This window comes from Poecilia mexicana, unplaced genomic scaffold, assembly GCF_051168715.1.
Source record: "Poecilia mexicana isolate PSO_F unplaced genomic scaffold, ASM5116871v1 scaffold_4, whole genome shotgun sequence".
Classification (NCBI taxonomy): Eukaryota; Metazoa; Chordata; class Actinopteri; order Cyprinodontiformes; family Poeciliidae; genus Poecilia; species Poecilia mexicana.
Genome location: NW_028263373.1, coordinates 4,290,623 through 4,310,044, shown reverse-complemented (window position 1 = coordinate 4,310,044; position 19,422 = coordinate 4,290,623). Strand labels below are relative to the sequence as shown.

The following is a 19,422-nucleotide window of genomic DNA, read 5'->3' as shown; positions in this document are numbered from 1 at the left end:
AGTTGTAGAACAGATTCACAGCGGATGTACTCTCAAGTCACTTTCCAAGTCAAAACAGATCCAAATCATATAAAATCCAATCTATTCCAATACAAAGCAGTGATGGTTCAAAAGGCAGGAACATTATTGAAAGGTGACATATACATAAAATTGTACTTACTTATTTACTTACTTAGTCAATTCATGACTTTGTCCTAAAAGGAGACACAGCTAAACACAGAATCACTGAACCAGGAGTACTTTCAATGGGAAAGAACAGGTGCACTGCAAAAACATTAAATCTTACCAAGTAGTTTTTCCAGTTTAGTGCAAACATAATACACTTGAAATTGACATAATTTACAATTAACTTTTCAGCAATATATATGAGCTTATTTTAAGCAAATAATTATTAATAAAAGGTACTAGGTTCACTGACAGATTTCTTTTCACTTACATCAGAAAATTTTAGTTAAGTTATATTTTACTTATTTCAAAAATATTTGCACAATAAACTACACCAAAAGTACTTCGTAAGATGTGTTTTTGCGGTGTAAAAAACTACATAGTTACTGGAGTGTATTGCTATTTCAGCAGTATTGTTGAAGAAATGCCGAAATCATTGGACCAGGAGTACTTTCAAAAGAAAGAAAACAAGGAGACAGAACAGGAAAGTCTCATTATGACTGTATTAGGCAGAACTTACAATTTACATTTGTTTTACTACTAAATTGATGGTTGAGCCATAAAAAGTATCTTATGTTGCATTTGACTTTCATTTAACACGTGTTTTAAATCAATGTTACTTTAACCAATGAAAATGTTTTAGAGTTATCTCGCTGCTAGGTGTGAGGAAATCCTCCTCGGTTCCCTCTTGCCCTTTACACAGACAGGGCGGGTTTGTGTGTGAAGGGGGCGGGGTAGCTGCGTACGTGTAGCCGCTTTGCTCCTGCAGTCGCTCGGACCACTCTGCGGATCACACGGGCAGCTCTCTGGGTGTCAAAAATGGTGAAAATAACGACTGTCAAGACTAAACCCTACACGGACCAGAAGCCCGGGACGAGCGGGCTGAGGAAACGGGTGACGGTGTTCCAGCAGAACCAGCACTATGCGGAAAACTTCATCCAGAGCATTATCTCCGTCATCGACCCAGCCGAGCGACAGACGGCCACTCTGGTGGTGGGAGGAGATGGGAGGTTTTTCATGAAGGACGCGATTCAGCTCATCGTTCAGATTGCAGCAGCCAACGGGGTCAGTTGGAGAAAATAAATGGTGAAAACTGCTGCTGGTTGAATGTGTGGTGAGCTAATGTAGCACGTCTGCTAGCAAGTGTAAATTTAGCTAGCTGTCAAGGTTGTTGGCTATTTAATTCTTGCACTCCACTGTATTTTCAATAGCTATGACACTACGTTACTTCATTTTGATTAACTGTAATGCTTATTGTATTTTATGTTGAAATATAGCTAATATTACCGGACTAAGCGTTTTGCAAGAGCAAAAAGTATGCTTCAGTTCAGTTAATAATAAGCTGATAATACGTGATGCAACTGGTGCTATCAAGCTGTCGATTGTCCCCTAAGTTGCAAAATAACTGCAAGCCATTACAAGCTGTCTCCATTCGCTTGGTTGGAGCAACAACAGCATTCCTGCCTTCACTTGTCAGTCTCTAATTATTACACGAATTTCAGTTTAGTCTGCGTTTATGGAAAACTACCTGACTGTTTCAGAGCCCTTCATAGTGAACTACTCTTGTATGCCCTCCATACCCTCTGTGTACTTTACCAACCACCTACATGACAGCAGAGGTCCTTCAGAAGAGGTGCAGAAGGGAACTGTATGGCAAGCACATGTAAGATATAATCAAACCTCAATCCGTTTTTAGTTTTTTTTTTATTTTGACTGTTTATTTCGAAGATAGAGATAAGAAACAAACTAAATACAATTATCACAATTTACAAACTTAAGAAAAACTATCATGATGTTTACATGAATTTGATCCTTCTCCCCTCCCTCAGCAGTAGTTGCATAAAGTTGTCAGTGTTCCATTTACTATAAAGCAAAGTGTATGTGTACTTGTGCATGAAAACAGACTATTTACTATAAGTGACAATAAATTTGTGCAAACAGAGATGTGCAAATACCAACAAAAATGATGTTTAAAATACAAATATCATCAGATCTCATTGGATGTGCAGTAGAGTACCAGTCACCAATCCACCATAGGCTGAATCTACTATGTGTCATAAAATGACATCAAACAACATTTATTACACTGAGAAATACAACTTGCCATTAAAATTCCAATAAATCAATGTAGATTGTGACAATAATGTCTCTATATATTTGCTTTTATGTGATTTAAGATTGGATATTGATTGAGCTACACCTTTAAAATTTTCCATCATTTTACACCACAAATTCTTTGGGACATCCAAATACCCTGAATTATTGTTTCCCTTAAACATTCCTTTCCCACTCTATCACTGAAAACTGCTCCATTTTCAATAGCAATACAGTGGAACTAGAGCTACACAGAAGCCAATTGCTTATATATATATATATATATATATATATATATATATATATATATATATATATATATATATATATATATATATATATATATATATATATATGTGTGTGTGTGTGTGTGTGACATTATATTTCAAGTGTTTTAAAACTTCTTGAATTTGCCCCAATTTCAGATGTTTAGCATGAAACTTCCTTGTTGAAACCATTTTTTTTGTATTATAATATTCAAAACAATATCCCAATGCGATTTTTTTTTTCTTTTGAAAGACACATGATTCAGACGTCCACAGTATTCATTTCAATTGGGCGGAATTTAAATTCTATTAAGTAGTAAAATAGCTTGCCATATAACCATTACCTTTGACATTTACGCACTAACGCTGCAGCATTTTGCGGCTTTAAGGGTTGAAACGTTTTTGCTACCGAGTTCTCTCTTGCTTAGTTTTAAAAAATATATACAACGCAATTGGAAAAAGAAGTAAAGATGTGTTTCCGTGTTGCTTCACAGAATAGGCAGAGGGATACTTCCGCGGGTGGGGGGCGTGACATGCGTGTAGCTAGTCAAGTTGCTCTGCATAGGCCTGCAGACTTGGAAGCTGCTGCGTCCTAACCGGCAAATATGCATCACTGTTTGTGGTTTAAATTCGGACTTTAAGGCATTTAATCACCAGAGTCTTGTGTTGCAGAGCGGACAGTTTCAATGGAAAGCATAAAACTACCATTCAAGGCTCACAGTGATGGTTACAGTCTCCAGAATAGGTGACCTTATCTTTGCCTGATACCAAGGTGATATGTGCAAAATCCGCCGGTATTTATGTCATATTTGGCATTTTTAGCAATTTGTGGTTGATGTTAGGAAATGACTTGTTGGGTAATAGTGATGTGGACTAAGCAGCAGAGAAAAGTTCAGATGTTTACACAAAACATACCAAGGCATCAGCATTAACACAAGTTACTGAAAGTAGAATAGGTTGTGCTGTTTGTGATGATTACTAAACTGAATATGACCTAATGAATGTTCAAAATTACTTCAAAACAGGACATTAATAATATGCTAAAAGATTACTGTAGTTTGCAGCAACATATACTTGCATGAATCTTCCATTGTATTTACTCAGTGCTTGGATCTGAGAACTTATCCAGACTGGGGTTAATCTGTGGATCTGCATTGTTTTGCAGATTAATCACCTTGTAATTGGTCAGAATGGCATAATGTCCACCCCAGCAGTCTCCTGTGTGATCCGCAAGATAAAGGCCGTTGGCGGCATCATCCTCACAGCCAGCCACAACCCAGGAGGCCCCAGTGGAGACTTTGGCATCAAGTACAACATTTCCAGTGGAGGTGAACGGAGATTAAAAACAATCACTGTGGAGAAATGGTTATATTTTTCTGCAATTTATGCATAATTAACCCAGTGTTTCTGTAAATGATGGTTTTCTTCAAATTGTTTTTCTCCAGGACCTGCTCCCGAAGGCATCACAAATAAAATCTTTGAGATTAGCAAAGGCCTTCAGGAGTATCAGATCTGCCCTGAACTGAAAGTGGATCTGGCTACAATTGGGAAGCAGACCTTTGAAGTAGACACTTTTAAGCCCTTTACAGGTAAACTCTATCTTTAATTTGAAATTAGTGGCAAGAAATTTTCATGAAATTCACATTTGCGTCATCAAATCTTTATTTCTAGCACAGCATTTAGACCAGGGGAGTGCCTGGTCCATTTAGACCATTTTTACTCTCAGGCTAACCAAATAAAACTTTAGAGCCACAAATTTCCCACAATTCTGAAAAAATACACTATCATTTTAGATAAGTATCTACTATAAAAGAATGTTCTGTCATTTTTAAAGAAGCACAATTTTATTTCTGTTTTTAGGATTTCAAATAAAAATTATAACAAAATTTAGCAAAAAGTTGATGGATTTTCTTTTTCTGTGGGATGGAAAATTATGTAAAAAAACACATGGAGTTCAACCCAATCACTTGAAAAAACAGATAAAAAACACATATTACTTTTTGATTACTTTCTTTGTGGAAATTCAATGCATATATATAGAAGGAATAAACAGAAAAACTGTTAAAAAAATATGCTGCAGGGTCACAAGTTTCTCAACTCTGCTTTAGGCATTTGATTTAGTATTTATTTAATTTGAAATGTATTGATTCAAGCTGCTAATGTCCACATCTTCACAATTTCTGGTCTAAAATACTCATATTTTGTCCTTAGTGGAGATTGTTGACTCCGTTGAAGCCTACGCTGAGATGTTAAGGGGCATCTTTGACTTTGCTGCACTGAAGGATCTTCTTTCTGGCTCTAACCACATTAATGTGAGACTGGATGCGATGCACGGAGGTATGAAGCCGCCATGAAACTCATATAAGGGTGGTGTTGCACAGTTTTGCCTTGTATGAACAGATGACCTGTTATTTATTGATGTGTTCTCCCCCTAGTGGTGGGTCCTTATATTAAGAAGATCGTCTGTGAAGAGCTGGGTTCTCCCGCCAACTCTGCGGTCAACTGCGTCCCCCAGGAGGACTTCGGTGGTCATCACCCTGACCCCAACTTGACCTACGCTGCTGACCTGGTCAACACCATGAAAAGTGGAGAGTATGATTTTGGAGCCGCCTTTGATGGAGATGGTGTAAGTTGCCACATGTTTTTGGGGGAATTACTTTTACAGCTTTAAATCTAGCAGAGTGTTTGGGTGTTGCGTCATTAGTTGATGATGTCAATGCTAGTAAAATAACTTTATTAAACACTCTTTTTATTGGGTTATATATTTATTTATTTTTTTGTCTTCTGTAGACTGGATTGATTTATCCAAATCATTGCTTCCATATTGTTTTCATCTCAGCCTTTATTCTTGACACTTATCTCATGTTTCATTAAATAAATAGAATTCAGTACTACATTTTATGACAATAAAAAGTAAAAAGGTGCAGCATATTTACTATGTTCATCATTATATTTCTCATGAGATTTCAAATCAGTTTAAAAATATGTATATTCAAACAATTCCTTACATTTTTAAAAAACTACATGTATTTGATACTTATATTTCTAGTTTTATATTTCCTTCATGTTTAAATTAATTTTACAGATAAATATTTAACAGAAAATTATCAAATTGAAAGAAAAAGGAAGATTTGTCAATAAAATAATGTCTTGACAGAGTTATATGACTGTTTTTTTTTTTTTCAAAGTTATATTTTAATAAAGTTCAATTATGTTCAAGATTGTTCCAAACACTGATAAGCTGGATTATATGAAGTAATGTTTTGAGTTTGGTTTTAATATTTTTATTGAAGGGAAAAGAGTAATAAAATGGAGGAGAAGGCAGCAGTCATCCGTCTAAATAATGCCATACTGACCAGAAGAGAACCGGCTGACATCCCAGTGAGTTTTACATGATGAACATTCACTCCTGATCTCTGGATTCCTGTTCAGGATCGAAACATGGTGCTGGGCAAACATGGCTTCTTTGTGAACCCTTCGGATTCTGTGGCTGTGATTGGTGCCAACATCACCTGCATCCCGTACTTCAAAAAGACCGGCGTCAAAGGCCTGGCCCGCAGCATGCCCACCAGTGGAGCTTTGGACAAGTAAAAGACAAACACATTCTATAAATGTTGATCTTAATTTTATGTCATAGATCCATTATGGGGTTTATTATGTGCTCCTGTTTGTTCCAGTGTGGCCAAAGCTCTGAAGATGCAGCTGTATGAGACTCCAACGGGCTGGAAGTTCTTTGGGAACTTGATGGATGCTGGTAAACTCTCACTGTGTGGAGAGGAGAGCTTTGGTACTGGTGAGAGAAAGTCTGCCTCTCTTAGGAGAAAACACCTTTACCCATTTTCACACTCATCCACATCCTCTGTGTTTTACCCTTATAGGGTCGGATCATATCCGTGAGAAGGACGGCCTATGGGCCGTGCTAGCATGGTTGTCCATCTTGGCCAGCAGGAAGCAGAGTGTGGAAGAGATCATGAAGGATCACTGGCAAAAGTTTGGCAGGAACTTTTTCACAAGGTCAGACATATTACAAGCTTCAATTCTTTCTTTCTAAGAAAGTCATTAATGAAAGTTAGTTTTCTAGTTTGTTTTGTAGCACCATGTGGTGGAAGAAGAGGGAACTGCAGCACACAGAACATTAAATTCTCTTCTTGCCATTTTTTTAAATTTTGTTTCCCCCCTTTGTAGATATATGCAGGATTCATACAGGTGATTGAAATCCTTGAAAATTAGGTGTTTTCAAGGTTTGGAAAGTGCTCGATACTCAAACTGCACAGTATGGTTAAAAAAAAAAATAGGGCAATCTAACGTTTGACTAAAAACCTACATTTGGAAAACATTATTTACAGTTGAAGCCAGATATTTACAAACATCTTATACTATTGGGAAAGTGTACAAACCCTTCATGTGAAAACTTTCCATTCCCGTCTCTTTCACTTATTGGAAAAGTATCATAACACATTAGCAACCATATTCCGCCTTTATTCCACTCTGTGCTTGTATCATATTCGCTTCATCTAGGTACGACTACGAGGAGGTCGACTCAGATGCCGCAAACAAGATGATGAAGGATCTGGAGACACAGATGTCCGACCCGTCGTTTGTTGGGAAGCAGTTCTCATCGGGCGACAAGACGTACGCGGTGGCCGTTGCTGACAACTTTGCCTACACCGACCCCGTGGATGGAAGCGTGTCCAAAAACCAGGTAGAAATCCTGTGGAACTTGATGTTCTCCTCATTTTCCTGCTGTTATTACAGGGCCTATTCAAAGTATTGACACCCCTCCAGTACATTCCTAATGTTGCCATGTTAGAACCACAAATGACTTTATATTTTATCAGAAATTTGTATCTGTTTCTAAAATTTTTTTTAAGTGCATGGTTTTCAAATAAAGAAAATGAAGTGTGATGGTAATTTGTAGTTAATCCTGCTTATTTTGTTTACAGCCTTCCCATGGCATTATGCTGCCAAGACCATGTTTTGCTGCTTATAATGTATGTTATGCTTTCAGGGTGACTGCAGCATTTTCTTGCTGACCACAAAGTTTTATGTTGGTCTCATCAGACCAGAGCATAAGTGTTTGTTTTTTTTTGGGGTGGGGGGCGGAGGTCACAAGTCTCATTAAAGGTTGTAAGGCACCATGATGAAATGTGAAAAAGGTTCTCCTACTTGTGTCTCTGAGGTCATTTAATATTTTATACTGAACCTACATTTTTTGATATGACATCAAGCCAATTTATTCAGAAATTGGCTTGACGTTGGGATTAAGTCATCAGTTCAGTTTCGTAATCCCACCATGCGTGTCCTGATTTCCACACCTGGACATGGTTTTCGTTCAGTATCTATCTTCCTTTATCAGTTTTGGCGCGTCTCTCGTTACCTCTCCTTTGCTCCCTCAGGGCCTCCGGATCATCTTCGCCGACGGTTCCAGGATCATTTTCCGTCTCAGCGGCACAGGCAGCGCGGGAGCAACCGTCCGGCTCTACATAGACAGCTACGAGAACGACGGCCAGAAAATCCTCCAGGATCCACAGGTCAGGACGTCCAGCAGTGATCTCAGCCGATAAGAAAATCAGAGGGAAAAGACGTATTCATTTCTTTGTTACAGCACCCTCCACCCAGAATCCAGCAGGAGTGCCAGAACTGGACTCCTCTGTGGTTTCTGCCAGCTCTCAGTGGGTGGAGGTCTTCAAAAAAACAAGCATGAGACATTTTATTCAACATGAGAGCTGATGATGATGGAGATGTTTGGCAAAGTTTCGAGTTCTGACAGCATATCAGGGCATGTAGGAAGAGAGAGAAACACGGCACACAGGGGGAAAAAAATAGAGAGCACATGTTCCAGCTGACACTTTATAAAGTGGTTCTGACTGGTGTGGACAGGGAGGTGATGCAGTACAAGAAGGAGAGAACGTGGAAAACAGTTCTTCCCCTGGTTCCCCGTTTTTCCTTTGAGGTTATGGAGCATGGATAAAGCGTTAAGCAGAAACACGCCGCTGCAGATTCTTAACTTGACAGGAAAATATCCCCGGAGGAATGATTCAGTTGGCTGATCTTGGCAAGATGTGATTTGCAGACCCAAAAGGAAAAAAGGAGAAAGCAGTTTGTAAAAAAAAAAAAAAAAAAAAATCTAAATTCAGGATTTCATTTTCCCCACTGAGTAATCAAATATTACTTCCCAACTAAATATGGCCATTTATCTATTTGGGCTAATTCTTACTGGCAGCTTAAGATCGATAAATGCAGTTCTTCAACTTTTCAAATTAAAATGTTAATTTTATTTTGAAATATATTCAAAGATATACAAATTAAGTAGATTTTTACAGGGTTCATGTGGAGTCTTTAAGTTTTCTGGAAAATTTCATTGATGCATTTTCCAGATCTGGAAAAGTATTGGAAAATATTTGTGTTTCCAGACTTGGTCAATCTTTGCATATCATAATTGTTTGTTTTTATTTATGATTACTTTTCTTTTAACGTCTCAGTCTTCTCAAACTGCTCGGGTTCTAGCTGGAGGTCTGTTCAAGCCCGACGGAAAAGCCACAGCTATCTCAGGTTTAGACAAGGATCCACTTCAGCATCAATACTTCTCTCTGAACTTTAAATATGTATTTTAAAGCCAGTATAAAAGCCATCATCGGTATCTTCTTTGTTCAAAAAACAGGATAATATTAAATTAAGTGCTGTTTTTCAACTTTTCCTTCACATTTTACACAATGAGAAAGAATGTATTCTTCCACCAGATGAAGAGTAAATGAACACATTGTTGCGGATATGTTCATGTGTTAGTTTTTCTTTGTTTATGATGTCTGATGTATTGTGTTTTTATGGAAGGCATCAGACGAAATTCCGTTTTTATGGACAATAAAGTCTTTATCTTATCTTGATCCTTGTTATGACTTGGCACACAGTAATGTTTTTGCTCCAAGCATCAGAAATGGAAAGCAAAAAAAAAAAAACAAAAAAAAAACGTTTGCATCACAGAAAGTGAAGGAAACTGATGAAGGAAAATTTATGCTGAGGTTAAGTGAAATTTGTTGGTCAAAACGGAAATGTAGCTTGGATGTCTGTCATTCTGTGTGGTGGTTGCACATTAACTTACTTTAAAGCTTTAGTTAAAATAGAGAAAATGTCAGTACTTTTACAGTAACACTGCCTTTAGAAAGAGTCATCTGAGTCTGCTACTGTAACACCTGTAAGACTATGAAATCACCACTAGATGTCACTACAGCCTACACACCATAAGAGGTAGTAAAATCTCGGTAAGCAATGGTGGGATTTTTTTGTTCTTTATATTTAGTATAACATAGCTTGGTCTCTCCTCTACCAGTCACCAAGACATTTTTTCTGGTTGCTAAACTGAACAGGAAGTCAGTTCCACTTACTTCCTTTTGCTGTGTCCGTGTCCAGGTGATGCTGGCCCCTCTGGTGGACATCGCCCTGAAGGTCTCCCAGCTCCATGAACGGACCGGACGCTCCGGCCCCACTGTGATCACATGATTCAGCAACACAATACCTCCTCCCCTTTTGTGGGGTTAAGCTGCCCCTGAATGTTGTCACAGTCTTCCTAAAGCTAGAGATAGATTATAAAAAAGGAAACACAGGATGAAAAGGAGAAAATACTTTGACTTATTCACTGCCTTTTTGTGTTAAGCCTCAGTGATGCATCAGGCTGTTTAGGTCTAACTGGGACAGTTAACTGTCCTAACACATTTCAGTCATCTGCCTGACCTAAGCGCACTGTTAGCATATGTTTCCACTTGTGATTACATAAAAAGAGCTCGCCTCGTTTCCTCTCTGGAAACGCATTTAGTCCAGGAAATGTTTTTGTTCAACTCTGATGCACAGCAAAATCATGTAAAGCAGATCCTGCTAAACTGAGCATAAATCAGCTTTTCTGGGCAGCCTTACCCTTTGTGTGGTCACTTCCTCCTGTGATGCTGTTGGGTCTTCCTTTTTTTGTGTTTGTCCAAGCTACAAACACAGAAACTGTAGTATGAAGAATTAACAAACCGGTCATGAATAAAAAGAGCCTTGTGTGAAAGAACAGTGGTCAGATTTGTTTTTTAGTGTTTTCAGGGTGACCATTCTTTTGAGTTTACTGTTGGATCTTAGTAAATTAGAATATAATCAAAAAAATTAATCTGTAATATAGAATAAAACAAATTAATGGATGATTCAATCTTAATTATTTGTAACAGAATAAAATATAGACCAATAAAACTTGTCAGCAAAGGGTAGAAAAAAATGTTTCTACCATGCTCTTCCTTCCACTTAACTTTCCTTTAACATGTTTGCGTATAGTACTCTGTGAACGGCCAGCTGTTTTCTGGCTTACTCTTTTTATGCAGGGTGTAATTTACTACTAAGCAAAAGTCAGCTTATAATGTAAGTATGTAATTTCTTTATTAAAATGTATATTTTTCATTGGTGTTATGAAATTCAGAGAATTATGAATTATGGTTTTTTGAGCTGCAAACCTTACTTGTAAAAATATGCAGGAGCTAGACATAGCTCCTAGTGTAATTAATATACATAATGAGTAAAATTCTCAAAACTAAGTTATTGATATTCTAATTTCTGAAGATGCCCTGTTATATTTGGTCTGCTATACATTTATATGTCAACTTTCCTTTGAGAAATAATTTCCTGAACAAACCAGGATTAAAGCCCTGAACGTTCACAAGAGAAGATTGTGTTTAGTGCTGATAAGGAACTTTTCTTCTCCGAGTTGAAAAATTACTGCAGATAAACGTAGACATCCTGTTGGACGAGGAGCGAGCCAAGTGCTTCAGTACCCCTCCAAAAACAATCCTGAAGAAGACAGAAAATTATAAACATTATTCCTGTCCCTCCTCAATCTTTTTTTGTAAAGAGAGACACTGTATTTATAATAAAAAAATACACTTATAAAGTTTCAGGATGTTGAGAATCCCTCAAGCTTTATCTAAGTTAAGCTGATGTTTTTTTTTTCTTTCCTTTTTTTGAAGGAGAATGTGAAATTTTAGAAGGCCAGCAACAATCCAAGAAGCAGCTTGGATCATTTTAGATTGAGGTGCTGGATTAGTTTAAGCCTTTTCCTCAAAGACCTCAGTTATTTTTGGAAAATTGGTCGCAATTTAGTTAATTTGACACTTGGGTGGAAAATCAGGTGAACCTTGGCAAGTAGGAGGATCGGTTCTCTTTTCTTGGATTGCAGAATGGAAAACTTGCCTCAGTCACACATTACACTACATTTATTTATGTCCAATGCTCGTCCAGATCAACCAAGTAAACGACGTTAATATTTATGCACTAATGGTTAACTTTAAGTTTTTCATGCGGCTATCTATGATGACAGTACAACCCACAGTTTCATCAGACATTCATGTCCTGTCTGTTAACTTGTGGATGCTCCGAGTCATATTTTGCATAGCGTTGTTGACTTTAGATCTGAGTAGGAGTGTCCGATCTTTTTTATCCATATTCACATTAAGTTTGCAGATAAGGTCTTTATGTCTGGCTGCCGCTCTTCAAAGGTAGAAAATGGAGCTTTTGGGCTCTACATCTGCAGCAAGTTCCGTTTTATTCCACGAGGAATTGGGGCAGAGTGGACATTTTTTCCATGCAGCATTGTTTAAACCTTGTCAAGCTGATATACTGCAATGTATAACATGTTCTTTTTGTTTGCTTCATAATAGCACACAGACTTTATTTGGATTGGCTGTCATTACATAGGTAATCATTGAGAGGCTTACATTAAACTGGCCTAGTCTCCAGCTATTAAATGTCCAAATAGCTCTTTTTTTGTTGTGGAACTGGGTGATTTTAGAATAGCCTCCTGCTGGAAAAGGCCAATACAGGACAAAGACGTCATTCTGAAAGCACACTAATAAGGCCAAGTGAAGAAATGAGGTCTCTTCTTGTCTGTTTGAAATGTTTCATCTGTTCCTGCACACTTGATGAAGTACGACAGGAAGACCATGATGACACAGTATTTTATTCCAGTCTCTTTTGAACTGTAATGAATAGTTATATTATTTTTTTTTCTTTTGGTCTTAGTTCATTTTCAACAGAACAAAATGACATGTAATCTGGTCATCTTAAGTCTTAAATTCAAGTGAACACAAAGTCCAATGAATAGCAGTACATTGTATTCTTTTTCCCATGGGGGAAACATTATAAAGCATTTGAATTCTGCTATTTTATTAAACTTTAGATGCATTTTATAAATGAATTTCCCTTAGATGGAGCTCTTTTGCCACTCAAAGATAAAGAATGTTTGATAGAATTAAGAGCTTAAGCTCATTTGTGGAAGCATCATACTTAGAGATTGTTTTGCTGTTACTAAAACTTGTGAATTACACAAAAGGTGACAAGCAGGCACCACTTAGAGGTGGTCTCTAGTTCTGTAAACCTTAACCATGACATTGTATGTCTCACAAATATCTTTGATTGTATTTTATTTTAACAAATTGGAACTTATCTTTCTTACGTAAAACTTTTCAGAAACTCAAAATATTTTATAATAGTTTGAACAGTTTATTTGTGAAATGGAAATTACACATTTTCATTATGACATTAAATTTTGAATTTAATTTCCAGGTTTGGGTGATAATAAAAAAAATAAAGTTAAACGCTGTAAGCGCAATAAAAAAAATACAGTAACTAATTATGAAACAAGCAATAAGCATTACATTTTGTCCAATAACATCAACAAAATCATTAAGCAAACGTATGTCAAAAATGTTGATCAGTGTTCCAGTTACAAGAAAGGAAAGACAACTGTGAACAGGTAGCATTTTAACCTTCATTTAAAGGAACTCAGTGTTTCAGCATCTTTGCAGTTTTCTGGAAGTTTGTTCCAGATTAGTGGCACATGAAAACTGAATGCTGCTTCTTCATATTCAGGTTCTGGGGATGCAGAGCAGACCAGAACCAGGAGACCTGAGTGGTCTGGAAGGTTGATACAACAGCTGCACGTGTTTAATGTACAGTATTTCAGTGATTTATAAACTCGCAGAAGTATTTTAAAGTATATGCTCTGAGTTACAGTGTAAGGACTTTAGAACTATAATGAACATAAATAAACAAAATTGGGTGCAAAAATTTGAAGTTGAGGAATTTCCTCAACTCATACTGGAACAAAATTGGATGGCAAAACTTCAGCTTTGAAGTGTAGCCTGTAAGTATTCATTAGGGTTGGATTCAGGGCCTGTCCAGACACCGAGTGTTGACCTACCTGCTTTATTCAGTACAATTTTGACGTTTGCTTAGGATAGCTGTCTTGTTAGAACAGGCAACTGTTCAACTAATCTAACCAAATGTCACCTCAAATGAAAGGAAATTTGTCTGGATTTTCCAAAACAAACTAGAAACCATAAAACGCCCCAGCCAGTTATAAACCATATAATGCTTGAGTACCAGTATCCCTGTCCAACTGGTGAAACCAGTTCCACCGACTCCAAAATCAACACCTTCATGTTCAACTGATTTACATGTGCCAACATGCGTTTAATAAAAGTTTTATGGTCAAATAAGACAAAGATTGATCTGTTTGGCCACAAAACTACAACTGTTTTTGGAGGGATCAAACAGCCTTCCCAGTGAATGGTGATGGTAACATTGCCCTGAAAGCCTGATTTAGTTCCAGTGTAATAGCCAAATATATTCCCAGAATAAATCAAATCATCATTGATTGGTGCATACAATGGATGGATCAATGGAAGGATCAGTTTGGTTTTATTTTTGTATTTGAATATGTAATTCTGACTGGATTACAAAAAATACACAAGCATGTTCATGCAAGAGTTTTACTTGCATATTTCATTATCTACTCCTCCCAAAAATGATCAGTCAATAAAGAAAAAAATCCCAAAGGGATGACATTAATGTAACTGATGAGAACATGAGCATTTTTGGAGCTGCAACAGAAATCAAACCAAATCCCAGGAGCAGTGTGGAGAAAAGCAAAGCATTACCCATCATTTATTAAATTAATAGACTGTTAAATCATCTCGACACCAGTACCTTTAGAATTTAATCTTTGCTTAATGTGTTGTCTGACATTATCCCCAACAGTTTTTCATATCATGTCAAACAAAAAATGTTTCACAATCTTACAGAAAGTGAGCACATAGAAATGCTTCTAGATATGAGGCATTTATAATCTGTGCTTTTTGCCAGCATTCTGCAAACATTGAGCATTGCTACCAATCATTTTGTCCTGGCTCCATGCTGCTTGCCAGCTATATTTCATCACATGAAAGCTGCATTCTTATGTATTTAAACAGACCAATGTAATTGTAAGATTTGCTTGTAATTGTGTCTTTAAGTATGGCCACAACCCCATGCAAGAAAAGGGACGATTCCCCACCGTTGTGTGTTTTCACAAGATCGACAATATTCTCTGCCACATTACTTTCCATTTATTGTTTAACCAAAAATTTGCAAGCCTAAAAAGCAAGTGAGAAACTAAAGCAACTCTCCTTAACTGAAGAAATGAACAGACTTTTCATAGGGTGTGTGAGGTTAGCCAAGTCTCAGAGAATCCTAAAATAAAGGTTGACACTAATAGATGCAGAGGCACCATATGAATCATCAGTTTTACCGTCTCAGTTTTCCGGGTTTGGAGCCAAGTGTACAGGATGATGTGTGAGGCCATTAAAAACTGTAAGTAACGGTCCAAGATGAGCTGGAACGTTTCTGACCACTCAGTAAAACTGAGTCGTGTGGAACAGAGGCTGGATTTCGTCCAGAGTTCTCACAGAATCTTCTACTTTCGCTAAATCAAGAGAAAAATAAATACTCCACAAGACACTGCACTTATATGGTTCATTGTCCTGTGTAGTGTGTGTCAGACAAAGAGACTACTGGACCTTTAATCGCAGGGAAGATGAAAGAAAATCAGATGGTGGGGATTTAATTTCTACCATGATGATTTAAAGCAGACTGTTTATAATGTCATTATAGTTTTCTTCTTTAGAAGTATAAATAATAGAAATAAATTTAAGCCCACAATCAAACACTCTCTCACACTGGTTTCCTCCCTCAGTCCAGACTGGTTAATTTAAGCAATCATGCAAGGACTGGTGACCTGTCCAGAGTGTACCTTGCCTCTTGCCCAATGACCACTAAAGACACAAGCAACCCTCCAAGATAAGCAGGTACAGACGATGTCTCTATTTCCAGGCTGATTGTTTCTCCAATTCTTCGCAGGATGTCAAAAGTTTGATCAGATTGAACAGAGAGCACATGAAAACATCCCTTTTCAAGTCGTACAGCTCATTCTCAGTGTGTCTGGACCACAGTTAACTCGTTTTAAGAGATGAATATGGCTTAATCTAAGCCATCCTATTTTGGCTCTGACTCTTTAGTTTAATTTTTCTGGACTGACTGTTCCACCTTAACCCTCCTGTAACTTTTACATGCATCCTTGCTCCAACATGCCTGATCCAAATAGCTTAATTTCCTCACCAGCAGACATTCAGCTCTGCAGAGGTTCAGCAATATGCACCTCTCTTGTTTCAGGCGTGTTGGAGAAGGAATGCATCTGAAAGTTGCAGAATAGTTCTTGAGGACCAGACTTGAGCACCCCTGATTTAAACCATTATCTAGTTGCTCTGGCTTTAACTTATGATTGTCCTCCATGTTTTTTGTGCCAGTACTGCTCTATATTGGAGATGGTGACAACTTCTTCCACATATTTGCTGTGTCTTTTTTCATGGCTTGAGGCAAGCTGTAAAGAGGAGTTCTTCTGGCTTTCATCTTGAAACTGTTGCTACAAGTAGCTGTCCTTTCGACAGATTCTCCCAGTGGAGACTTGGATCCTCACGGCTCCCACAGAGTTATCACCTGCTTCTTGTTTGCCTCTCTGACTAACGATCTTATATTATGGCGATTTCAGAAGACGGCAGTTGTGCTGTACTGTTTGAAGTTTTTGGACGATGAACTGAATAGTGTTCTGTTAGATTTCAAAGCTTGAAATATTGTTTTATAACCTAACCCTTGTTTTAAACTTCTCCACAACTTTCTCCCTAACTTATCTGCTGTGTTACTTTGTCTTCATGATGCTGTTTGTTCTCTAACAAATATCAGAGTTCTTCACAGAACAGCTAGAATTATTCTAAGATTAAATTACACACAGATGGCCCTAATTAGGTGACTTACACACCACATGTGGTAATGTGACAATGTGAAAAAGAGGTATGAACACTTATGAAAACCTCATACATCAGTTTTGACATGTCGTTGGCCATTAAAGAGAGTTTCATCCCAGCTGTGTCTCTGAACAGTCTTCAGATAATCCAATAAAAGCTCAACTTTTAGATTTCATCAGAAATCTAAAAGTGAATAAAAAACTTGAAATATTGAATAGAAAACTTGGGAAAGCAAGAGGATGTCAGAGATATTCTGAGATAATTATCATTATCATCCCTTCATTCTTATTTATTGACTGAGACATCCCTGCCAGCTGCGGAACAAAGCGCCTCCCTGTGCATGTCGTTTAGTCGCAGCCTCTGGCATCTGCTCTCAAAGAGACCTTTTGAACCCTAATCCCCCCTCCCTATATTAAAGGAAGATGACTTTCACCATGCCTGGTTGCAATTTTAATAATCTTATCTTATTATGAGGCAGGATTACACTGATATAGATCAAGGAAAAAGAAACAGGGCAGATGTGTCTGAAATAATTTCACATCATGATTGGCCCCAGAAGTGAAGCGTTGACATCTGAATTCAAATCACCTAAAGCACACTGGATGAAAATCATTTGGTTGTTTGTTCTATAAACGGCTCAGGAGTGAGACATGACTCACATAATGAATGTCATCTCACACATTTCCTTTTACTGTAATTAGCCTCGTCGGATTTTTATTTTGCTGGTATTTGCTCGACACATGATTTGACTGGAACACAAGAGCTTTCTGTTGTGTTCATTGGAATCTTATGTGAAATGATGCACTCAGACATTATCTATACGTCCATTTTTTTTCCCTCTTAAAGTAGCTCAGAAGTTAGATGAGTGTCTGGGAAAAAACTGAACGAAGTTTGAGAAAGTTCAAGCTAACAGCAGAAAAAAATTATGTTTAGGTTCAATTGAGAAATGTAAATATTAAAAGTTCCTACTTCAAAAATCCCTAGAAGGATTTGTCACTGCTCTCCTAAGAAAGAATAAATACATACTGATCTTTGGAATGATGAGCACAGACAATTTGGCACAGTGGAAATCAGATAACATGTATGTGAAGTGACTTTCACTTTTGGAAATTCTGGTAAAGTGTTAAAAATCAACTGACAAAGTTGCTGCTGAACCATAATTGCTTTTTTTAATGAAAGCTTTTTTCACTAAACAAGCTAATGAAAAAAAATTTTCATTAAAGTTTGTTCATCACACCTCTTGTGGTTTTTTTGTTTGTTTTGTTTTGTTTTGTTTTTAAGAAAATATAAGGAAACCTTGAACTGTCCGTTCTGTTGTCACTCACATTTTGAAAAGAGTCTAAGAGGTGACTGTTGGATGATTAGGGAGCTGAACTTCATTCCCTCTTCCAAATATCAATAAGCAGTAGCACCTCCAACTGCATCCTCAGTTTTTTGCAGTTTAGACATACACATCTGCATTAAAACGTTTCACACAAACAAACATGCATACACCAGTGACATCAGGGATGTCTCCCATGGCCTTTGGGACTTTGCTGGTGCTGTAGGGGAGCCCTGAGTGGGGGATGGTATGGTGGGATTACACTGTGCTCACCCTCCAACAGTCATGCTGAATTTTCCCCAGCAGGTTTGGAGTACTGGGGTGGAGCTGGGGTCCACAAAGTCTACAGCTTTACTGGAATTCAGAAGACAATCGGAACAGAAATGTACACAGCTTTACCCTACCTCATCCCTTACAGGAAACTTGGACAGTGTCATCTCCACCCTTTAGTTAACAGCAGCTCTACAGGGAGGATTTTGTGGGTAGATTAAAAGATAAAAGAGAAGGATGCTTTACGCTACCCATGGCTTTTTGAGCTTACATAGAGTCTAATTCAATCCTTTTGTTCTGTAGATGGTAACAAGCCAATCCAGACAATAATTGTTGCATGTTCTTTTGTTTTTCTGCAAGAGTTAAATCAAAACATGCCTCAGAGAAGATGATGTTTCTCTCTAATGAGGGTTGTGCTATGGTCTAACCAGGGATGCTAAATTGTTGCCATTCTTCTGACAGTAAAGTGTGTGATGAAAACACAAGCAGGGTCAAGATCTGTGTCAAAGAAGAGCTGAATGAAACTAGGTTTGGGGTTACGGAGAAGAAGTGATATGTTAACTGTATTGTAACACCTCTTAGATAAGCCTGTTAAGGTGACTGTGTGGCTGTTTAGCATGTCGACTGGCACAAGAGGCCTTTGTCTTTCCCCACACTTCCTCGTCTGTCTTTGTCAAAACATGCATGACCACGAAGTAAACCTATGAGCTAAGTATTTAAATATGGTTTTAATACATTAGGTAATTTATCTTGTTGGTATGAAACGGTACACTAAACAACAGATGGGTCATTATCAGAGACCTTCATGTACAGTTTACCCATTCACATTACTCAGATCTGCGTTTTTTTAGATGTCCATTCCTGCAAACACTTGACTGTTAAAAAAAAGAATTGCAGTTCATAGAAAAAATTCCACTTTCTGGCTTTATGTCTTGTTTTCTCATTCATCCATTTTTTAAAGCTGCTTTGTTCACCAGGAGCTAACGTCCGTTCCAAACTGGGGCCAACATGACCATACCAGGTACTTCTTGGGTCAGTCTAATCACAAATAACCTAACATGCATGGTTTTGGACTGGATTGTTGGAGAAAGCCGAGCTGTACAGACAGAACACGTGGATGCAAATGGGGAACATGCTAACATCACAAAAAGACCTGCTCACCCACTGGAGG

At 37.7% G+C, this 19,422-nt stretch overlaps 1 protein-coding gene across 2 annotated transcripts; it reads left to right on the top strand.

Moving 5' to 3' along the window:
* Positions 1 to 895: 895 nt before the first annotated feature.
* Positions 896 to 10,569, top strand: pgm1 (phosphoglucomutase 1). 2 transcript variants are annotated; one of them, XM_014989745.2, is made up of 11 exons: positions 896 to 1,230; positions 3,691 to 3,853; positions 3,971 to 4,114; positions 4,737 to 4,862; positions 4,961 to 5,151; positions 5,958 to 6,112; positions 6,203 to 6,318; positions 6,404 to 6,539; positions 7,044 to 7,227; positions 7,922 to 8,056; positions 9,933 to 10,569. In XM_014989745.2, the coding sequence occupies exons 1-11, from the start codon at positions 985 to 987 to the stop codon at positions 10,020 to 10,022; spliced, it is 1,686 nt and encodes a 561-aa protein (XP_014845231.2). In that variant the 5' UTR covers positions 896 to 984; the 3' UTR covers positions 10,023 to 10,569. The 2 variants fall into 2 exon arrangements, with proteins under 2 accessions (XP_014845231.2, XP_087860954.1); XM_088004828.1 differs by having other exon boundaries at positions 1,135 to 1,251.
* Positions 10,570 to 19,422: the final 8,853 nt, after the last annotated feature.